The sequence below is a fragment of the Barbus barbus genome, assembly GCF_936440315.1.
Source record: "Barbus barbus genome assembly, chromosome: 33".
Classification (NCBI taxonomy): Eukaryota; Metazoa; Chordata; class Actinopteri; order Cypriniformes; family Cyprinidae; genus Barbus; species Barbus barbus.
The window spans coordinates 26,317,227-26,338,526 of record NC_136761.1 but is presented as its reverse complement, the minus strand read 5'-3'; the positions used below and the strand labels follow the sequence as shown (position 1 = coordinate 26,338,526).

General features: G+C 36.3%; 1 protein-coding gene across 7 annotated transcripts in view; it reads right to left on the bottom strand.

The window, feature by feature from the left end:
- Window positions 1-21,300, bottom strand: part of LOC306853303 (protein FAM13B-like) — a 51,680-nt gene extending 30,380 nt beyond the window's left edge. For 3 of the 7 annotated variants that reach the window (XR_013782726.1, XM_079390612.1, XM_079390610.1), the window contains exons 1-6: window positions 21,098-21,285; window positions 12,161-12,319; window positions 11,466-11,646; window positions 9,519-9,728; window positions 8,257-8,434; window positions 7,258-7,408 (exon numbers count right to left, since the gene is read on the bottom strand). Coding sequence is in view for 4 of the 7 variants with exons in the window: in XM_079390612.1 (XP_079246738.1) it covers window positions 7,258-7,408; window positions 8,257-8,434; window positions 9,519-9,728; window positions 11,466-11,616 (690 nt within the window). In the remaining 3 variants the exon portion in view is untranslated. Of the gene's footprint in view, window positions 1-7,257; window positions 7,409-8,256; window positions 8,435-9,518; window positions 9,729-11,465; window positions 11,647-12,160; window positions 12,320-21,097 lie in introns of all 7 variants that reach the window. The other 4 variants (XR_013782727.1, XR_013782728.1, XM_079390609.1 and 1 more) reach the window with 2 other exon arrangements.

Genomic DNA, 21,300 nt, shown 5'->3' with positions numbered 1-21,300 from the left:
AAATGATTATAAATTTTATTATAACTAATACTAATGCCAACAACAATCATTCTTAATATTATTATTAGTAGTAGTATGTATTATTATTATTATTCTATTTCTTATTACTTAATATATAATAATAATAATAATACACAATTACAAAATACCAATACAATTATTATTAATTGTGTTTATTATAACTAATAATAATGGCAACAACAATAAATATTATTATTAGTATATATTATTCAATTTATTATAACTTAATAATAATGATAATTACAAAACACTAATACAATTATTATTATTATTATTATTATTAGTAGTAGTAGTAGTAGTATTTATTATCATTATTCTATTTCTTATAACTTAATATTATAAAATCACAAAATACTAATATATTTGTTATTAATTAACGCTTATATCAATAATAATTAGTAACAGTATGTATAATTATTCAATGTCTTATAATGTAATAATAATAATATTATAAAATTACAAAATACTAATAAAATGATTGTACTAATAATAACACCAATGACAATAATCATGATTATTATTAGTATGTATTATCATTATTCTATATCTTATAACTTAATAATAAAATATAATTATTAATTGTGTTTATTATAACTACTACTAATAAATAAATATTAGGAGTAGAAGTGTTAGTATGTATCATTGTTATTCTATTTGTTATAAGTTATTAATAATAATAATAATTATTATTATTAATTTGTGGACTGATGTAGAATTGTTTTTAGATGTCTCAATGGACACAAAAACGGAGGTGTTATAATAAAATCAACAAAGTAAAACTTGCAGATGTGAAGGAAATGACCCCTGCCTCTCACTGTTTTCATTATTAGTAACTACTGCTTTCAAAACACGACCACATAGTCTTAAGCACAGACACTGCAGCCAGGGTGGGGAAAACACCCTCACGGCTTCATCCATGATGCTTTAATACCTCCAAGAAGCTGAAGCACGCAGAAACTCAGCCTTTGTTTGGCCTCAGAGGCTTTGTTAATGTGCAGCCTCCAGATTATACAACAACATCTGGATACAAAAACCAACAGCAGAGAGCTGACGGAGACTCTAATTAAAGGCGCTCTTCATTAATTAGTAAAAACGCTGTCAACCACACACACAAACCAAAGAGGAAAAACAACCCACACGAATAGAGAACTCATCTCACAGCCTCTGAGGAACAGAAAAACAGGCTCAGCAACTGTGTGCAAAGATCTGCAGCGTTGCACGGTCACCTGCTTTATTTCTGTGTCTGGCCACAACAGGTCTGAACATTTCAGGGCAGAAACAGGAATTTGAAGAACAAAAGGACACAACCTTTTTACAGTCACCAGAGTTTGAATGATAAACACACAACAGCAAGAGTTGCTAGGGAGATTTGGGTACGATCACCAGTCAGGGCTGCTCATAATAAGCCGTGCATCCTTATATGGACAGAACATCGTCCACCTCTGTCTCAAGTCCAACCTCTTAGTAATATGATATTATCAAAATGATTTAATCTTAGGCACTTATGTAACAAACCCTGCCAAGCCAGAATGCTTTATTCAATGCAAAATCACACCAGCCACAATTACACAAGTCAGCTCCATCTCATCTCAATGAGCCCTGGGTGAGCCATATGATCAGTGTCTGAGAGTCTCTGGAGCGGGACACACTTAGAAATAAATCTGTGATTTATGCCCATATTCATTTCAGCATATGCCAGCTCCTTGAGCACTGGCCTGAATCCAGATAGGTCACCCAGGACCTTCCCCACGCTGCTTACATTTGTTTCTGTCCCTTCTGTTTCTTATGCAGTCTCTTACAGTATGGAGGACCTTCAGCAGACGGGATGCTGTAATGTCTAGTATTTCTAAGCATGTCTGAAGTGGAACCCACTGAAGCTAATAATATCCGTTTCAACCAGATCTATCCTTCAAGGGAGGCTGTGGATCTGCTATAAGCAGACTAGAGTAGGGCAGAAAATGCAGACGGAATGGCGGAATCCAATCATAAAAATGTTCTGTATAATGTGGAGCATCACAGAACTTGTCAAATTTTGGATTAATGAACCAAAAGTAGGCCAGTACAATTAAATCTATTGCGACTACTACTATTAAAATTATTAAAACTTTATTTTAAGGAATAATCACAATATTTCTTCCATGTTTTAATTTGAATTGTAAATCCCCTTTGTTTGTCAAAAAATTAAAGAGTTTATTTCATTTGATAACCAGAAAAATTGAAATACACACAGAATTTCTGAAAAAAAAATATCATTATCACTGTAAAAATAATTTTTTACTAAATTAAGTTGTTTTTATGCATTCAAATAATTAGACATGCTTAAAAACAGAATTTGGTAACAATAACACTTTTAATAAATTCATGTTAAATTGTATAAGCGTCATTATTTTATTGAATTAGACATGCTTTTTGATTAATAAAAATTTTATCCAACCCTTAATAAGCTTTAAAAAAAATGGAATCGAGAAAAAAAAATTGCAATTTGGAAAAATAAATAAATAAATAGATAGATAGATAAAATGGAATTTGGGGAAAAAATAAAAATGATTTTACTGGGCCCAACTAGAGCTCTGGTCCAAAACCTAATGAGCTTCATACGTAGGGTGCATTTTAAGGCATCATCGATGTGAAGGCCTGGTCCGGAATATTTAATTTGGTAGAAAAATTGTACGGTCATATTTACTGTTTTTAGCTATTTTGCAGTAATATCAATAGGGATCTGTGCAATCTGGAATTTCATGTGAGGCTGGAAGACTTCCGCACCAGCTTCTAGTCGGCCACATAAATTCCCAGCACCGTCCAGTAACTGCCTGGTTTGAAAGTGACGTCTGTGTGAACTGTGGCTTATATCTCTCTATTCTATTGACAACAGACAATGGACCTATTTTTGCCCACAAAACTACTGAAATTCTGCTGTGACCGCACCTGTACTATTTTACATAATGTATGTGAATACCATTAAATGCTGCAGCGATGACGTATTTTGTAGGCCAACCTGGAATTTACAGTACATAAGTAATTTCCCTTGACCAAAACCCAATAGGATTTTCTCACTGGCTTCTGGATTATTGCAGAAAATAAGCTCTGTGAAAAACAAACGTTAATGATTCTTACATGTTTTGCTCATCGTTAAAATCTTCACAAATGAACACTACTTTTATGAATTTTAAAGCCTAAATACAACTGCCAGAAACAAACATTTCCAACGGCTCTTTCAGTCTTTATTTAAAAAAAAGTGTGATATTTATGGTTTCTGACAACCTCTGTAGTGCCATTTAGTGAGTTGTAAGCAACTGCCTTTTTCAAGACAAGCAAAAGCTTGAACAAGGTACTACTGAAGTATTTTACGTCATAGAATAAAATGTAAAAATATCTTGAGCTTGTGTTAACCACAGACCCTACGTCAGGCATTTAGCCAAAAACACATTCAAAACCCCCCAAAACGATGAAATGCCAACTCATTTCTGTCTTTTGGCCTACAAAAACACGTCATCCCTGCAGCAGTCTATTGGAATCAGTTGTGAGCTACGTCTATGTAAAGCTTTTCAAATCAGTCATTTGAGCGGTTTAATGATGGCTAAGGTGTTGACTGAAAAGAGATTAGACAGCAAGGCAGCTCTCCAGGTTATGTCCAGGGCTCGCAAAATCGCTAGCCCGACGTCCCGGGGCTATTGTGTTTTCCAGTCGGGCTACCAAAATGTATCACTGCCCTGCCCGACGGGCTACCTTAAATACAGGGCTCCCACGCAGGGTTCCCTCTAAGCTGAGCGTGCGCGCGACCGCGCTCTTCTTCCACCGCGGCCGCGCAGAAGAAATAATGTGCCTCGCGCACACAAAAATGAGTTGGGAAGCCTTGATTGAATGCCTCAGTAAAAGGGAAATAATAGCAATGCTCAGGCAAACCGCTCTAGAGCTGATGTCACGACAGAGTTAGAACCGGTTTCATAGAAAGAGAACGATGTGCACCAAATGAGTCGCTGTAGAAACTGAGTACTTCAATGGTTGCGGTGCGCTCAACACGAGAGCCAACTCAAACGCAATGACAGTCCTCATGTATTAAAGAAGAGTGGCTTGATTAAGTGCTGGAAATAGCAGAGGATGGGCAAAGAACGGTAACAAAGACATGTACAGTCACACACAAGTGTATTGTACAAACTGCACTTCATAACGATGTTTAGACAGCTATAGAAGAATTCATATGGTCACGTTTTTTATATATCTTTAACTTACAGATCTCAGCTTAAGTTTTGCTTCAGTTTGTATTCTATTCTATTCTATTCTATCAGTTTAAATAGTTTGTTTTGATAATATATTCTGATAAGGCTACATTATAAACCTGATAAATAATTGACCTTGTTTTTGAGTCTTTGACTGAGTCTCTTGCTCATCAAGGCTGTATTCATTTCAAAAATACAGAAAAAACATTGATATAGTGAAATATTATTGCAATTTCTAATATTGGTTTCCTATTTTAATACCTATATTTTAAAACAGCATTTATTCCTGTGATCAAAGCTGAATTTTCATCATTACTCCAGTCTTCAGTGTCCCATGATCCTTCAGAAATCATAATAATATGCTGATTTATTATCAGTGTTGAAACTGTTGTGCTGCTTAATATTTATTTGGAACCGGTGTTACTTTTTTCTTTGATTCTTTGATTAATACAAAGTTTAAAAGAACAGCATTTATTCAAAATAGAAATATTTTCTAACAATAGAAGTCTTTATCATCAATTGTATCCATTTAACACATCCTTGCTGAATAAAGTTTATTGAACTTTCTTTAAACCTTTTTTAAAGTATCTTTAAAAAAGAAAGAAAAAAACATTCTGACCCCAAACTTTTGAATAGTTTATATGGTAACACAAAATCTCTATTTTGACTAAACACTGTTCTTTTTAACCTTTTTTTTTTTTTTTATAAATCACGGGTCCCAAAAAATACAGTATAAAAAATAAAATAAAATAAAAAAGCAGTACAACGGTTTCCAACATTGATTAAAAATCAGCGTATTAGAATTACTTCTAAAGAATCATGTGACTCTGAAAATACTGCTTTGCTTCAAAGGAATTCATTACATTTTAAAATATATTAAAATAGAAAATATTTATTTTAAATTGCAATATTTCACAATATTATTTTGTGAAATAATATTCAGTATTTTTTAATCAAATAGATACAGCCTTGATGAGCAGAAGAAACTTCTTTAAAGAAATTTATTGATCCAAACTTTAGAACTGCAGTGTATTGTACTGTAAAAATGTTTTCTTTTAACCTAAAATGTACATCATTTAGTTACATCAAGGATCAAATCAAATATAAATAGCACATTAAAGTTTAAAGTTACACACTTTCTTGTGTGCATGCTGTGCAGGTCTGGTATAAAGAATGCTTTTGCTCAGGTGCCTGAAATGTCCGCCCAATAGAGAAAAGTTTTGCTCAGCAAGAAAAAAAAATTAGAGGGAACATTGCTCCCACGGGTCCTTAAATTTGATACAACTAAACTGAAGAGTTTTTAAGGCCTAATAAGAAATAATTTTTCAAATTGCCTTAAATTAAGAATTCTGCAGATACCTTGTAAATAGTCAAATAAAACTCTTTCCTTGATATTTGTGTATTGAAAATGTTTTTGCTTGACATTTATGGTCTTTATTTTATTTGGGCTAGTTAAATTAATTTTCAGGCTACCAAAATCTGAAGAGTACCTGCCCGAAGTGCTACCAGGGATTTAGAAATTTTGCGAGTCCTGATGTCTATTAGATTAACCTTTCCCAGGTCTGTCAAATTCTGCCTGTTATGAAAACGAGATGTCCCTGGAGACCAAACCAAACTTACATCACTCGCTTATGTAACTGTGGTTAGTATTGTCTTTGTACAAAAGGGTTGTTTCCTCTTTTTTGCCAGTCTGACTTAGGGGAGAAGGAAAAGGAGAAATCTCTTGGGAGAGAATTTACAGCCCATTATTAAGCATTTCATGTGCATGAGGCAAGAAATTCTGAGCTCCTTAAAAGGATGTGAGTTTCATACAAATGAGATTTAAAACAATCTGCACTTTCAAAGAAAACAAATGACTGTGAGATAACCAGCAGTCTGCAAACGCTCACAGACACACCGAATGCAGGAGACACGCCTTTGGATGGATTTCAGTCTATTACATAACACTGCAGACATCATAACCTTCTAACACTGCTTTTCCTTTTTCTGTGTTTCACATCTGCTTGTGTAAAGCGCTGCCTCCACCTGAAACTGGGGTAAACGGCACACATTTTAAAAGCTTTAAACAAACACAGAGCGCAAGTATATAATCGCCTTTTAAAACTCAAATCGCAATATCGCATTTGCAAGGTTTGGGCAAGTATTTAATGAGGAACAAAGCTAATACCGACTTACACTAAGCCTACTGATCTAGAAAACAAATGTACAACTTCCCCTAAAGCATTTGTAAGCACAGCACTAACAATTAGCCGTGCACTGATCAGGAAATATGATGAATATATGTGAATTTTAAAACTGTTACAAGTTGAAACTAATCCAATCACCGATATTTTTCTAACAGCTTTTTTTTTTTCTAATCAGTTTACAATGTCATTTTGTGAAACGTCAACATTTATGGTAATATTCTGTTCTCACTCTTTGTGATATTAGCAATGATCACACTTTATCCAATACTAACTCTAAATAATTATTAGCACATGCGATTTGTTTACTCTTTAGGGGCTTGGTTTAAGTCAATTTTAATAATGCTTTAATACTGATGTTACCCCAGAATAGACATACTGCATATGCAACATATTTCTAGTAAGTATATTCAGATTTACCATCACTAATGTATTTGTTGTTTAATTCATTCTGCATCTGTTTGCATTTTTGTTTTTATCTCTAATTGGACAGCGCTTCAGCCGAATTACTATAATTACATTTGAAAATGGACATGCTACAATTTATATGCATGTCATTTATTTTCAAAATAAACAGGCTGTAAACATCTGAATCCAACAATTTACTTCCGTGGCTGCTGTCATATGCAGAGAACTGAGACAAAGCTCACTCATTATTAGTGTGCGTGTATTGTGTGATGCATGCAGCGATTTACAATATCATCTGGTGGAGATCAGTGGTTTTCTGGGCTTTGAATAAATAGCATCAGTTTTTTCACAATATCTTGTGTGCATACAGATGAGCAGCACTAATGTCAATAATAGCACTGCTGAAGCACATAGGAAAGAAAGTTCACCTGGTCATTAATGGAGCTGTAGTCATTGGTGTTGGAAATGTCGTCGTCGTCGTCGTCCGAGTCAAAGAACTCCTCCTGGTTCTCCAGCAGTTCTGCCAGAATACGGCTGACTGACTCCTGCTCTCTCAGATCCTCCACATCTGTGTCTAAACTGCAGAACGTAGACAGGAATCAGGTTTAACGCGTGTCATTTTCTGATGGTAAAATACTTTCTTCTATATTAGCTTAATATGTATGTGGGCTGATTTCGTCAACTGTGTAAATGCTGACTTTTTGGTGCAAAATGCTCAAAATATTGCTCTATTTGTTTGAGAAGCCAACCATCTGGACTCGAAAACATTAGCTAAACCATTCGTGTGAGTTTGGGGCAACACTGTCTGTCTGATTTAACAATGGCAAACAGGAAACAAGTGTTTGGGAATCAGTTTTAAAAACAGTTTTTCCGCAACAGTTATTGCTATTCTGTTCGGTGAGACTAAAGGTCTTTGTACACCAAGTCTGAAATTCTCGTCCGAAATTTTCGCGTGTTAAAAAATAAATACGACCTCACGTTGTGTCAATCACATTTACCCACTGCCTCCGAAACTTTAGTCAGTCCTAAAAAATTTGGACCAGGTTCGATTTTCTGCGTTTTCGCATGCGTAGCAAGCATTTTGATAGGAAAGGATGACGAATTAAAAAAAAATAAAAAATGCATACGAAAATTTCGGAATCAAGTATGCAAGGATCTTAAGGGTCCGTTCACACAGAACATGTTTTTCCATTCCAATGCACTACTTTCCTATTGTTTTTCTATGTAAACGCTAGATGGACGAGTATAAATATTGTGCTCGTGTCTTTTGCAGCATCTCACATGTGAGCGCCGCATTTTTAAGACACCACATCAAGTTAAAGGTGCTGTATGTAGGATTTTGACTCTGTTCTCTCTTCCAACAAGATTTTCTCTTCTGCAAGCAAAATAGCTCATATGAATGATCAGAAACTATAAAAGCATCTTACTGGAAAATGTCTGGCCCGAAGACGGCAGCGAGAGCTCCTATGCTCCAGCTCTCCTCCTGAAGAGACGCCACACCGGACAGAAATCGGCAGAGGAAGCGGAGCAAGCTGTAATTGACCTGAGGCAGCTGTTGAAGGAAGTACTTCATGTTTCTGCCCAACTCTTCCTCACTGCTGTGGTCTAAAGGAGAGCAAACAAACCAGAGGTCAGAACGAGGATATTATGATAGGAGGTGAGCTGGCTGATGTAAAGGTGTGAAAGGCTATGGCCGTGCTTTAATGATAGTAATCATGTAATCATATTACAAGTCTGTCAAGTTACCAGAACATTCGAGAAGGTAAAACAAGCATTTTAATGCAGAGAGATTCAACTTAAAGGGATAGTTCACCCAAAAATTATATTTAACTGATGATTTACTCGAGCCATCCTAGGTGTATATAACTTTCTTCTTTCAGACAAATACAATCGGGAGTTATATTAAAAAAATGTTCTGGCTATTCCCAGCTTTATAATGGCAGTGAATGGGTGCTGAGATTTTGAAGCACAAAAAAGTGTGTCCATCCATCATAAAAAGCCCTCCACACGGCTCCAGAGTTAATAAAGGCCTTCTGAGATGAATCAATTTGTAAGAATAATATCCATATTTAAAACTTTATAAACCGTAATCTCTAGCTTCCGCTAATTGTTTTACGAGAGTTCATGAGAGAGTAGCGTTCCAGCGGATGGCGTAGGATGTAGACGTAGCGTAAGCGAAAGAATATGCCAGTCTCGCCAGAACCAAGTTTTGTTTTCAGCAAAGGAAAACCAGTCTGCTCTTGGCTTATATCAAAATCCTCCGACATTTTTCTTTCTTTAATTCTTGACCGTTTTGCTCTCTTCTCTGCGCTTCCACGTTCGTCGCTTCTCACCAGAGCCTACGACAGTTAGCAGAAGCTAGAGATTACGGTTTATAAAGTTTTAAATATGGATATTTTTTCTTAGACAAGGCCTTTACTAACCCCATGGTCCTGTGTGGAGCACATTTTATGATGGATGCATGCACTTTTTGGGCTTTAAAAATCTCGACCCTCATTCACTGCCATTACAAAGCTTGGAAGAGCCAGGACATTTTTTATATAATTCCAACTGTATTCGTCTGAAAGAAGAAAGTCGTATACACCTAGGATGGCTTGAGGGTGAGTAAATCATGGGGTCATTTTCATTTTGGGTGAATTATCCCAGCTAGTAGAACAACAGTAGAGGGCAGCGTGAAAGCTTCACCCACCTTGATAGAGCTGCATTATTTGTGCCTGTAAGCCTGCAGGGATGACTGGCTCGGGGAGCTCCTGCAGGAAGAGGCGTAGCAGGCTGACGGCGGATGCCAGGTCGGCCTCCTTCTCCAGGTTGACTTCAACGCCACTGTCGTAGCGCTGCCTGAGCCATTCCACGCGTTCTGCGTTCCCATTCACTAGAAATAGACCCAGGTGCAGCCCTCCTACAAAACACAAACACACAGCTCACTTAGACAAACTTACGAGCAGAATAACGTATAAACATCTCACCGAAGAGACTCTAATCACTGAATCATTGCACAGAGCAGCTGACAAAGCGGAGCAGTTGCTTGTTAAACTCGTAATCCCTTTAGTCAGATCTGTTAGTGTGATAACATCAGCTACGTTCTCTCCGTCTCACATCTATGAGATAATGAGACTTGCTGATTTAAAAAAAATGATTGTGGCATATTTTAATTTCATGATGGAACAAGTTTACATTCTTCAACCCAAATGTTGAGAATAAAACCAATAATGGATATTTTTACAGCTGGGTTCTTGACTCAAGCGCTTTTAAATTAAACTCTAGATTTCTGCCAGATCAGATCAGAAACTTCCTAAAAGCTCAGTTGGCAAATCAGCATTAGCCGGTCTGTCTCGGTTCCCATTCCTGGTGTTCTGTGTGTGTGTATATAATACTCTGCACCGCATGAGGGGAAGCCACAGCATCACTCGCTGTTATGTCTAAATTAGCTTCAGTACAAAAACATCCTTCTGTATGAAACGGTGGAGAAGAAATACCAGTGTGCTGAACTCAAAGAAGAAGGACTTAAGCCCTGCCAACTTAGTTTCAACATCCTGCCTGTGCTACTTTGATAAATACAAAAATATTTAAACTATTTATGTAGCAGCTATATACTCATGTGTTACACAACCTTGCTGCATATTTGAGAGTAAAGACTGTGGGGGGTTTTGAAGGCATATAAAACAATTATTATGACATCACTTCACGAGTTCAAACTTACACATATTTAGCACGAGTAAGGTAATGCGTATTTGGTGAGTATAGTAATGCGTTGTTAATAAAACATCATATAATACTAATAACACAACCTTCCAAAGTTTGGGATCGGTAAGAATTTTTTTCTAATGTTGAAAATTGATCTCTTTTGCTCAATAAAGTTGCATTAATTTGATAAAGTAAAAACTGTAATATTGTGAAATACGATTACAATTTAAAAGAGTTTTCTATTTACATATATTTTCAGCATCATTACTCCAGTCTTCAGTGTCAACAAGATCCTTTAGAATTAATTTTAATATGCTGATTTGGTTTTATGCTGAACTTTATGCTGAAATTAATGATCAAACTGTGGTAACGCTTAATATTTTTGTTTCTTTGAAATATTTAATGTAACATTTTAAATGTCTTTACTGACACTTGTGATCAATTTAATGCATCCATGCTGAATAATTTAAAAAAGTCTTATTGACCCCAAACGTTTGGATGGGAATGTATATTTGACACACAAACTCATGAAGTTAAAACCAATTAAATTAAAGTGATTGTTAAAAAATAAATAAACAATAAATCACAACAGCATGGTATTTCAAAACCACAACAAACTCCAACTATCTGAATATTGTAATACTGTATGCATAAAAAATGTAAAGTAAGCAAGCTTACATTCTGATGACAATGAAATATTCAATTCTTGAATATATTTTGATATATGTATGCATGTGTATACGTAGCATTTTAATTTGCCTGAATGGATTGGAAACCTCATAAAACCATGATTCAAATGTTAAATATGCACTTTCTGGTCTATTTCTGATCTTCATTTCTATCCCTGGAGTCATTTCAGTAACTGTGATGCTGCCATCACTGGCAACAGTTAAAAACGAATAAAGGCTAGAAAGAAAGTACCATGAATCACCAGGTTTCCTCCTCGACTCACCATGCTCTTCAATGTACTCGACGATGCTCCTGACCAGTAGGGGGACCTCATGTCCTGGCTGCCCGCTGTGCTGCACCTCCTCCAGGGGGATCCCGAACACTCTGGCCGTGCTAAGGGAGTCGCTGAGGGAAGTATTGAGGCTCTTCCTCATCGCCTCCACAGCCTAGCTGCTTCAGTCCGTCTGCACACAGAGATGCCCAGAACAAGGTTACATCGGCCGGCCGTCCGGCTCGTCACCTCCTTGAACAAACACGCTATCATGGGTGGGGCGCGAGCTCAAACGACAAACTCCGGACAAGAACAAAACAAGCTGAAAATTGGAGCGGGACCTCTGAAACGGCGGTTCTTATCGTGTGTGAGCGTGGAGATGAGGAGAGCTGAAATAAGTGGAGCGACTGTCATGGACAAAGATCGTACAGCCGTCAGATGCGGCACGCCGATTTGGTTGATGGTAGCAGGTGGCTGCGATTCTTCTTCAACGTACAAATTCCATCACAAACACAGCAAACAAGCTGTTCATGTTAAGGAAAAACTCTGCGACTGCATCTGATTAGCGTTCGGCATGATCAGAAATGTACACACAATCTCAACTTGATCAGTCGAGACACCTGATGTCTTCATGACAACACCAGCTGGTCTCTCGCATCTAGTATGATTGCAATATGAATATATTTTTTCGTCACAGCAGAGCTTACCTTGTTGTACAAATGCCCAGAAGTTCACTTTATCTCCTGCTCCACTCACTAGTAGCAAACAAATTGTTCATCTATGGTTGCTTCAGGTTATGGCAAAAGATGAGCCTGTAGTTCCTCATTGACAGACCGCAAATCCTGTTCAGGACTTTAGTGGTTAAACTGGAGGAAATAAAACACACACAAAGAATAGCAGCATTAGCAAATGCATCAAAACTGATAATAATCTTTATGATTAAATATTAGCTAGGGCAAGTTTGCAAACCACTTATTCACTTATGAACATCTGGGGTCTGAAAAACATATCTGGTGAATTTTAAATCTCAATTAGGAAGAAAAACGGAAGGCAATCTGCTCACCCTGCTGCATATGGCATCACATGAACCACATTTAATACCAAGTGGAATTTTAATGCAACTGAAAGCCTCGATGCTTCATTTGTTTGGAAAAGGAATGTTAATAAAAGTGTTCCAACACTCTAAACAAGGAAATTAGAATTCCAAAAACATGACAAACCTACCGTCTAAAAGTTTGGGGTTGTAAGATTTGTTCATGCTTTTTAAGGAAGTCTCTTATGCTCACCAAAGCTGCATTTATTTGATCAGAAAATACAGTAAAAAGAGCAATATTGTGAAATATTATTACAATTTAGAATAACTGTCTTCTATTTGAATATTTTGTAAAATGTAATTTATTTCTGTGATGCAAAGCTGAATTTTGAGCATCATTACTCCAGTCTTTAGTGTTATATGATCTTTCAGAAATAATTCAAATATCCTCATTTGCTACTCAAGAAACATTTCTTATTATTATCAATGTTGAAAACAATGTTAAGTTGCTTAATATTTTTGTGAAAACTGATGCATTTTTTTCCCAGGATTCTTTGATGAATAGTAAGTTCAAAAGAACTCTTTTTTTTCTGAATGGCACTTTTGAATGGCAGTGTACCTCAATCACCTCTATTTTAGGTTGAAAAAAAAAAAAATCAGACTTCCAGGACAGACCTTTTCTCTGAAATGTATACACAGTGTTTCAGTTCATTAGATCTACTCCATTACCTGTACTATCATTTACACAAATGCCTTTTTAAGATGTTAAGAGCACTGTGCCAAATTACAGACCTCTTTAAGGAACGAGTCCATGTGGAACAGGAACAAAATGTCCCGAAAACAAATAGGAACGAAGTGCGAACTGACCCCTAACAGCAGATGTTATAATCTGCAGACAATTGAGAGTAGATATGCTTCTAAGCCCACATATCATGCACGATGACCTTTCACTCACAATGTTCGCCATTGTTTGAGACGCTAAAAGCAGCTCAGCGCTGAGACAGTTAGCAGAGAGCACAGTATGACCATGGCTCATTCCTCAAAGCTTTGGAGAACACATAAAGGGATGATGCTGGAATTTTCTGCAGCCAAATCTCTCCGCATCTCCTTGGTGACATGATGTTTGCAAAGCTAAGCTGTCTTGCTATGGTTACTGGCTACTTGGTGAGTTTGTAGATGCAGTCACAGAAAAGCATGCGATAGATACACAAAGAGCGGCTGCAAACATTCCAGAACATTCCCTGGAACAACAGAGTCCTGAAGACAACCTAACAAGGAGATTATCAGCCCACTAGCACACAAACCCAATCTCCAATGACTGCCAATGATTAATTAATAAGTGTAGCTATCTTTAGGGACGTCTCTAAAAAGATATGAAATTAGGAGGAGCTCAAGGTTAAAACTAGATCTGAGCATTTTCCCTGTAATTTAGGCAAAGCAACGCACTTTATTGGTATCTGGTAATCAGGTAACAGGCAATCAGGGGCTGAACTGAGCTGAATGCAACACTTCAAATTCTATTATAACACTTTATGGCACTAGTAGTAAAAACCCTTTATATTCAACAGTCAATCATTACAGTCTCACGAGGCAGCACTGCACTGAAATGTCACTACTTTGTATTTTTCTCCCTCATAATTGTATGTAATTAATTCACCTCAAACCTTTACACTACGAGTAAATCACTCACGTGACTAAATTTTGCACCAGGTGACTAAACAATGTCTGTCGTTAAATTGTAAGATTTTACCAGTAATTGAGTTTTTCGTTCAAATCCAGAATGTCTGTGTTTTTCTCTCACTACCTGCGTAAAAGTTCCTGGCCAAATTATCTGCTGTTTTTTTGACAAGCACCAAGGTCAATTGGTAATTTAACTGCTATCTGAATCCACATCTCTTAGTTTACATGAGGGGATAAATCCATAAGCTTTGAGTTAATGTGCACACACTTTAAATACGGACCCTTTTATTATTGAAATGTGGGAAATTGTTTACTAGTATATAGTAGAATTACTAGAATAATATTACTTTACAAAAGAGAACAAAAATCATGTAAACTTTTGAAATGGGCCATTATTATGGTTTTCAATCATTTTTTATCTATTGTGTTTATATAAATTAGGGAATGCACAAATAATCATTTACTAGTCGTACAAGTAGTTTAGTCAAATATTTACTTCATGTAAATAGGAGTTTGCATTAGGGTAAACGCACCTATTAAGCTCACGTACCCATTAAGCACAATTTTTGAGATCAGATTATAAAAAGAAAAAAATATTTATTATCCTACTTGATGTCTTAACCAATTGATACACTATATTGGCAAAAGTATTGGCACCCCCTTCTAATGAACAGGTTTGACTACTTTAGTAATTTCCATGAGTACAAATCTTAATGTTTAAGCATATAATGATATTCTAGAGTATTGTGTGCTTCTAATTTTATAGCAACAGTTTGGACAGGACCCTTTTCTATTCTAACATGACAGTGCCTCTGTGTATAAGACACGGTTCAAAAAGACATGATTGATTGAGTCAGTGTGGAAGAACTTGACTGGTCTGCAGAAAGCCAAGTCCTAATACCCAGCTGAACACCTCTGGTGTGACTTTATATGCAAACCTAGAGCCAAAAACTCATCACCAAACACTTAAAATAAAATGAAATTTTTGTGTGAGAGATTAATATTTTAAATTTAACAACTTTTTGTACTGAAACCAATATCTTGTGCAATAAAAATGTCTCATTGTAGATTTTGGTGAGCTTAATAGGTACGTTTACCCTACTTTATTTCTACTAATTTCCACTTTTTTACATGACATCCATCATTTTGAGATAAAATGCAAGACAGAAAACCATTTAACCATAGCATGCCAATTTTCCAGTTAAAATATTAATATCAAGTATAAACATGATATTATTTTCCTATTTTTTATTTAAATATGAGTCACATGACTGACCACATGAGCAGCGGGTTCGTAAGATTACAGAACTCGCTCTTCCAACGTAAATAATATCACCTTCGGAAAGCATGAGTTTTATTATATTATATATTATAAAGCATTATTATAGTGTTATAACACTATAATAATATCGATTCAGTTTGTTTTGAACCAGCAGTGATGATCTATTGAAATATTTGCATACTGAATTGCAACAGGTCCCTTTTCTTGCATTTAGTTGAATCCGCTGACTATTTAAGCATCTATAGACCCCTTTAGACTGCAAAGACGGTGTTGTACTATGTATTGATTTGAGACAGAAAACAAAATGCGTGTTGAGTGCCATGACAATGGCAAACTGCCTCTGAAGCAGCATTTATGCAAAACATAAGCTCACTCAAAATATCAACAGTAGGCTATTCGTCTTAACATATGAAAATGTATATGGTGTTGAACAGGTCTCAGTGGAACGGACGAGCCAGATTAGTTTGCTAGCCTGTGTCTTGTGTAATTATCAGAATGGGTTTTCAGTATGTGGGAAAAAGTAACTTAAGAAGCATAACAGAATAAACACAAAAATGAAAACCCTGAGGGCTCCTATGTCACAAAGAGTATGGGTCATATATCATGGGTTGCATATGAGAAATAGAAAGTTTCCCATGTTGTGCAGAAGCTGGATGGAGAGTTGTCATGTGACTTTAAAAAAGCCATTTAAGAACAAAACCTATCAAGCCTGACCATCAAAGATAAGATCCGATCCACAAATAAATCAATTAATTAATAAAGCAGGACAAGTATGAATTATTTATAAATAACCAGCAGGCCACGCAAGTGATGAGTCTTATCACTTAAAAGAACAACTTGAGCTTGTCTTTGACATTATTGATTAAGAGTCTCCTATTCAGCTCTGCAGGGAATGGAAATTTCCAAATGGTTATACTAAAGCACTGGATGCTCAAGTGTGAAGTAAAATGCCAGTCTAGCAGTGCGGTGGTCCCTGGCAACACTGAACGCAGCTCTCATCATTAGGATGGAAACAAGAAAAACCACACATTTAGCTAATCAGCTGCTGACAACGTTCTGAAGGGACCTGGAGAAAGAGCAGCGGGGGTCAGAGCGCAGATTAACTGCTTAAGACAACAACTTCATTAAGTCTACGTCTGTCTTTGCTCGTGACCTAAAACACTACTTAAAGCGACATACAGATACAGTATAAATTCAGCAGTATTTACAGGACACACATCAGACTTGGTAAATTAGTCAAAACTGACTTTTCTGAACATCATGTTTTATGCTGTTTAAATGTCTATCTGGTGTTTTAATACGTTTAAAGATAAACCATGTGCAGATTCATCAGTCAACACCACTGCTAAGAATATACTCCTCAAAACTACTATGTATATTTAAGACTGAAACTGAGAACTAACACTGAAAATTAGTCAGAGCCAATAGCCTTGTGGGCCCCCTCTCTGTTCCACTTCACTTTATGTCAGCTCTAAACTGTCCTATCATAATAAAAGCAAAAATGGCAAAAATACATATCCGAAATATTATTTTCCTATTATTAATTTAAATATGAATCACATGACTGACCACATGAGCAGCAACATAAATAAAACTGCCATGGGAAATCATGACTTGTATCACTGTGGTTCCATGCAAAATTATTTTTACAGACAACCACATGAGAAACAATAACTGAATAAAGCTTTAGTATTATTTTATCACCATTACTGTTGTTGTTTTTTTTAATAGAAACAAGAAATGTCTCAAACACCACCACAAATCCATAATTCTCTAGATTGGAATGTGTCCATATATATAAACTATAACAAACAGACTTTATTCAAACTTTGTTTTGAACCAGCACTGATGATCCACTGAAACATGCGCATATTGAATTGCAACGAGTCCTCTTTTATGCATTTATTTTAATCTACTGACTATATTTAGCCATCTATAGACCCCTTTAGACTGTGAAGACGGTGTTGCATTATGTACCACAAGGCTGTCCTCTCATAATAAAGACAAAAATGATCTTACACAAAAAAGACAGTTTGAAAATTGAGCCCGTTCCCTACTGTTACAAACATGTAACCAATCAACTCGATGGGGCTTTTCATATCATTAACAAAGCATTTCTACTTAAAGATGCTGATTTTTGGAAGGAAGGTGTCTGAGATGCTGAACGGGAACAGGGTTTGTATAACACTGGAAACACATTATTAGCTGTTCGATATCTTATTCAAGCCAAAGGTTAATGATATTAATTACAGTTACAAGTAGAGGAGAGCAATTACCATTCTGACACATACAGACTTGCAGATGACCCTGTATAATTTGCTTTCCCTCTTTAGAATCAGTTTGTATTTCAAACACATATAGCTGAATTAATCCAATATTGGTACGTGTTGTTGTGTAGCGTTCACTACTTCAGTTAACCGAGTAAAAGTGGAGCAGGTAGTCCAAGCTGGTGTAATTGAGTGGGGGCAGGACTACTTTGCATATTTATGGTTTTGTATATACTAAATGAGGTAAGGATGTAGAGTAAAGGCCAAAGTATACTTCGGGTTTTACGCATACGCGGGGGACCTCAAATGGAGTATGCTCTGAAAGGCTACATGTAAAGAAATTATTTTCACTGGAAAATGTGTTTAAATATGTCATTTTGATGAATTAATTTTAAAGGATAAAATTAGCAACTACAGCTTTTTTAATAGTCGTATCATCTGTTCACACATACAGCGGCTTTCGTCTTTAACAGACTACATGCACACATCAGCACTAAAATAGTCAACTGTGTGACATCAATACTGTGAAATGACCTAAACGCTGTGCCGCTTTCCCCATTTGCCCGGATGTCAAATTTGACTAAATATTTTGAATTCTGAGTGACAGATATCATCAGTCACACAAAATGCATTTTTGCTGTTACACTTTTTATCCCTGACAATTCAACAGCACTGATTTCTAAAAACGGTCCTGTTCATACATGATCTCTAAATGGAATTTACCGGTTATTTTCCAGAAAAAAAGCTGTATGTGTGAAAGCCCCTACTAGAGATGCGTTACCAAAACAAAATAAAATCACCTGAATAAACTAAATGTTGCTTGCCATTGCTCACACAATGCCCTGTGTTGTTGATGCTAGAGTTTTACTATGTGGTTTGCCCAAGTAAACTCAGAAGAGCCCATCTCTAAGTATGATAGTCTAATCTCTGGATATGACTCGACTTCTTTTTTCAATACATGTGTGTGGTATTTTTTTGTCCAGTTTCATGAGCATGCGCTGACAAACACACAGAGAAAAGGTTTTGTGTAGATTTGCTTAACGCAAATGTGTGTCGCTGGGATTTCCATTTGAATAAGCTTTCTGTTGTCTAAATTTTCACTGAGCAGGAAGACAAATGAGGTGGGCACACCACTGCGGATGACTATTATGCAACATCCACTAAAAGCTGGGGTCCATCTGAAAAAAATAGGATGCAAGTATCAAGCTAATTTACAAAATGCAAATGCTTCTTCAGGATGACTAACAGCTGATGTCAATGGTATATTCACTCACAGAACTGCAATGAGATTTCAGTCTGAGCTAATTCTTTGGCCACGAATCCCACTCGAAATAAAGTCACATCCAACAGGAAGCAAACTCAAAGCTTTCACTTTCACAATCTGAAAAAAAATTCAAAGCAGCTCATCACATGACTGTGCTCACCACAGCAATAATCGCTCCGTTCAATGCTCAAGATCTGATTTCAAGCATGATGATTCTGCTATTTTGTACAGTGCACTATAAGAGCACATTTATTACAACAGAGAACCGGCGTTACAAATGAAATCAGTTATCCGTAATCAAGCTCTCTCAACCCATATGGTGCTCCAACTGTTTTCATGACAGGCGGTTGGATGAATCTAAAGAGTCTGTCACAGAAAAGAGCCAAGTAGCAGCGCTGAAATCTCCTCAAGGACAGCTGGGTTTAGCTGTAATCTGAACAAGACGCGTTCAGCAGGTTTTAAAGGCCGTATCCGTGCATATAGCAGCTAAAACTACAAGTTATCCTAGCACCCACTTTTCTGTTTCGAGCAGCCCGGTTGGGTTTGTCTAGTTGGTTAGACATCCTGTCTGTGGCTCATTGGGACATCTGATGCATTTGGTTTTGCTTGGCCCTGCTGTATTACAAAACAAGCGGCTATCACAACAATCTACAGCAACAGGAGTGGACAACAGTCAATGACTTTGCTCCGATCGCTCTCGTACGCATGGAAAAATGTATTTGGCTTACAACGTCACCATATAACATTGTCTTTAAGCACAGGATTACCTGAATTTCTATGACTTTGCTTTTATATTATCATCACGCCTTTTCCGGTTTTTTGTTATGAACAACCCAAAATTGTACAAATCCAAGATAGTGTTCAAACTCACCACAAGAGCCATTTCTAGCTGGCTAAATATATTGGACATACTATAAAAGCTAGAAATTTCCATGGCTTTTTCAGGATTTGATGAATTTCCTTGAACTTTCTGATGTTGTAAAAGACACCAAAATTGAAAATTGCTTCGTGCTGAAGGGCAGGCATAGGCAAATAACAGGTGTTTATTTATTACAATGTATGGACATAGTCCATTTCAGGGGTTTTTGAACTGGGGTCCGGCCACAAAGAAGTGCAAGGCGGCCTGTATGAATATTCAGAGAAAAATAGTGCATGTTTTTTTTATAAATGACTAAATAATTCTAAATAAAATTTAAATAAAAAAAATAATGAAAATTTGCTGAACATGAACAGATAAATAATAAACAAAATACATTAACAAAGAAATGTGCAGAAAAAATATTAAAAATCAAAACAAATGACTAGTAAACGAGTAAAAAATTGAATACTTGATAAAAAAACGAAATATTTAATAAATAATTAAATGAATAATGAAGCACTGAAAAACATTTGTTTACACAATTAAAATAAAACAAGGTCAAAAAATTTAAATATCTATTATTAAACAGCACAATCCCCCTCAGCTGCTGTTCCAGAAACAGCTCTATACAAGATTCAAGTTTCACATCCCAATCAAACGAAACTGAAGCTATTTTAGGAGCCAAAGCTATCTATTTTACTTCAGAAGACATGTTTAACATCTCAAAACAAATAAGGCAAGAATATATTTAGTGATTTAGTCAGTTACAGACTGAACCGTCAGCTGTCACTTAACTTACAGAAGCATCTAACCCTTCCGAGTAAAAAATAAATAAATAAAAACACAATTGCAAATGAAGGAAATCTACCAAAAAGCTGCTGCACCTTTGTTTGTGCATCAAGGCTGACCAAAGTACATCAAACACTCAAAAACAAACCAAAATTATATATCTCACTATTAAATAACGAACACCTATCTAACGTTAAGCTATCCTGTTAGCCTCATAGCTTAGCACTGTCAACATCACAAAAACAGCGGGAAATCCACTATACACGCATTGTATCCTCATTACACGAAGGCAGAAATTCATTAAACATGTAAAGTGTAAAATACAACCATTATACACCAATAAAATAGAGTGGAAATCAATAGCTCGATGCAAATACAGGATGAGTCGCTGTGAGGCGATCCCTCAGCTGGCTAACGCGACAGCTAGCATCCGCTAAAGTCACTTCTTCATCGATACCATCCGCACTTACCAGGTCAAACCAGACGATAAACGACCAGCAAACTGAATTATTCCAGTAGTCCTTGGTTCAAAGGAGGCGATGCGAATAATAATGATGACTAGCTACAGTGTTGGGCTGGCATGGCCAGTATTAATGTGAGTAGCTGATTCTGTGGAATGGAGACAGTGTTAGTTACACACCCACAGCGATGCTAAAACACTCTGACCCCGCCC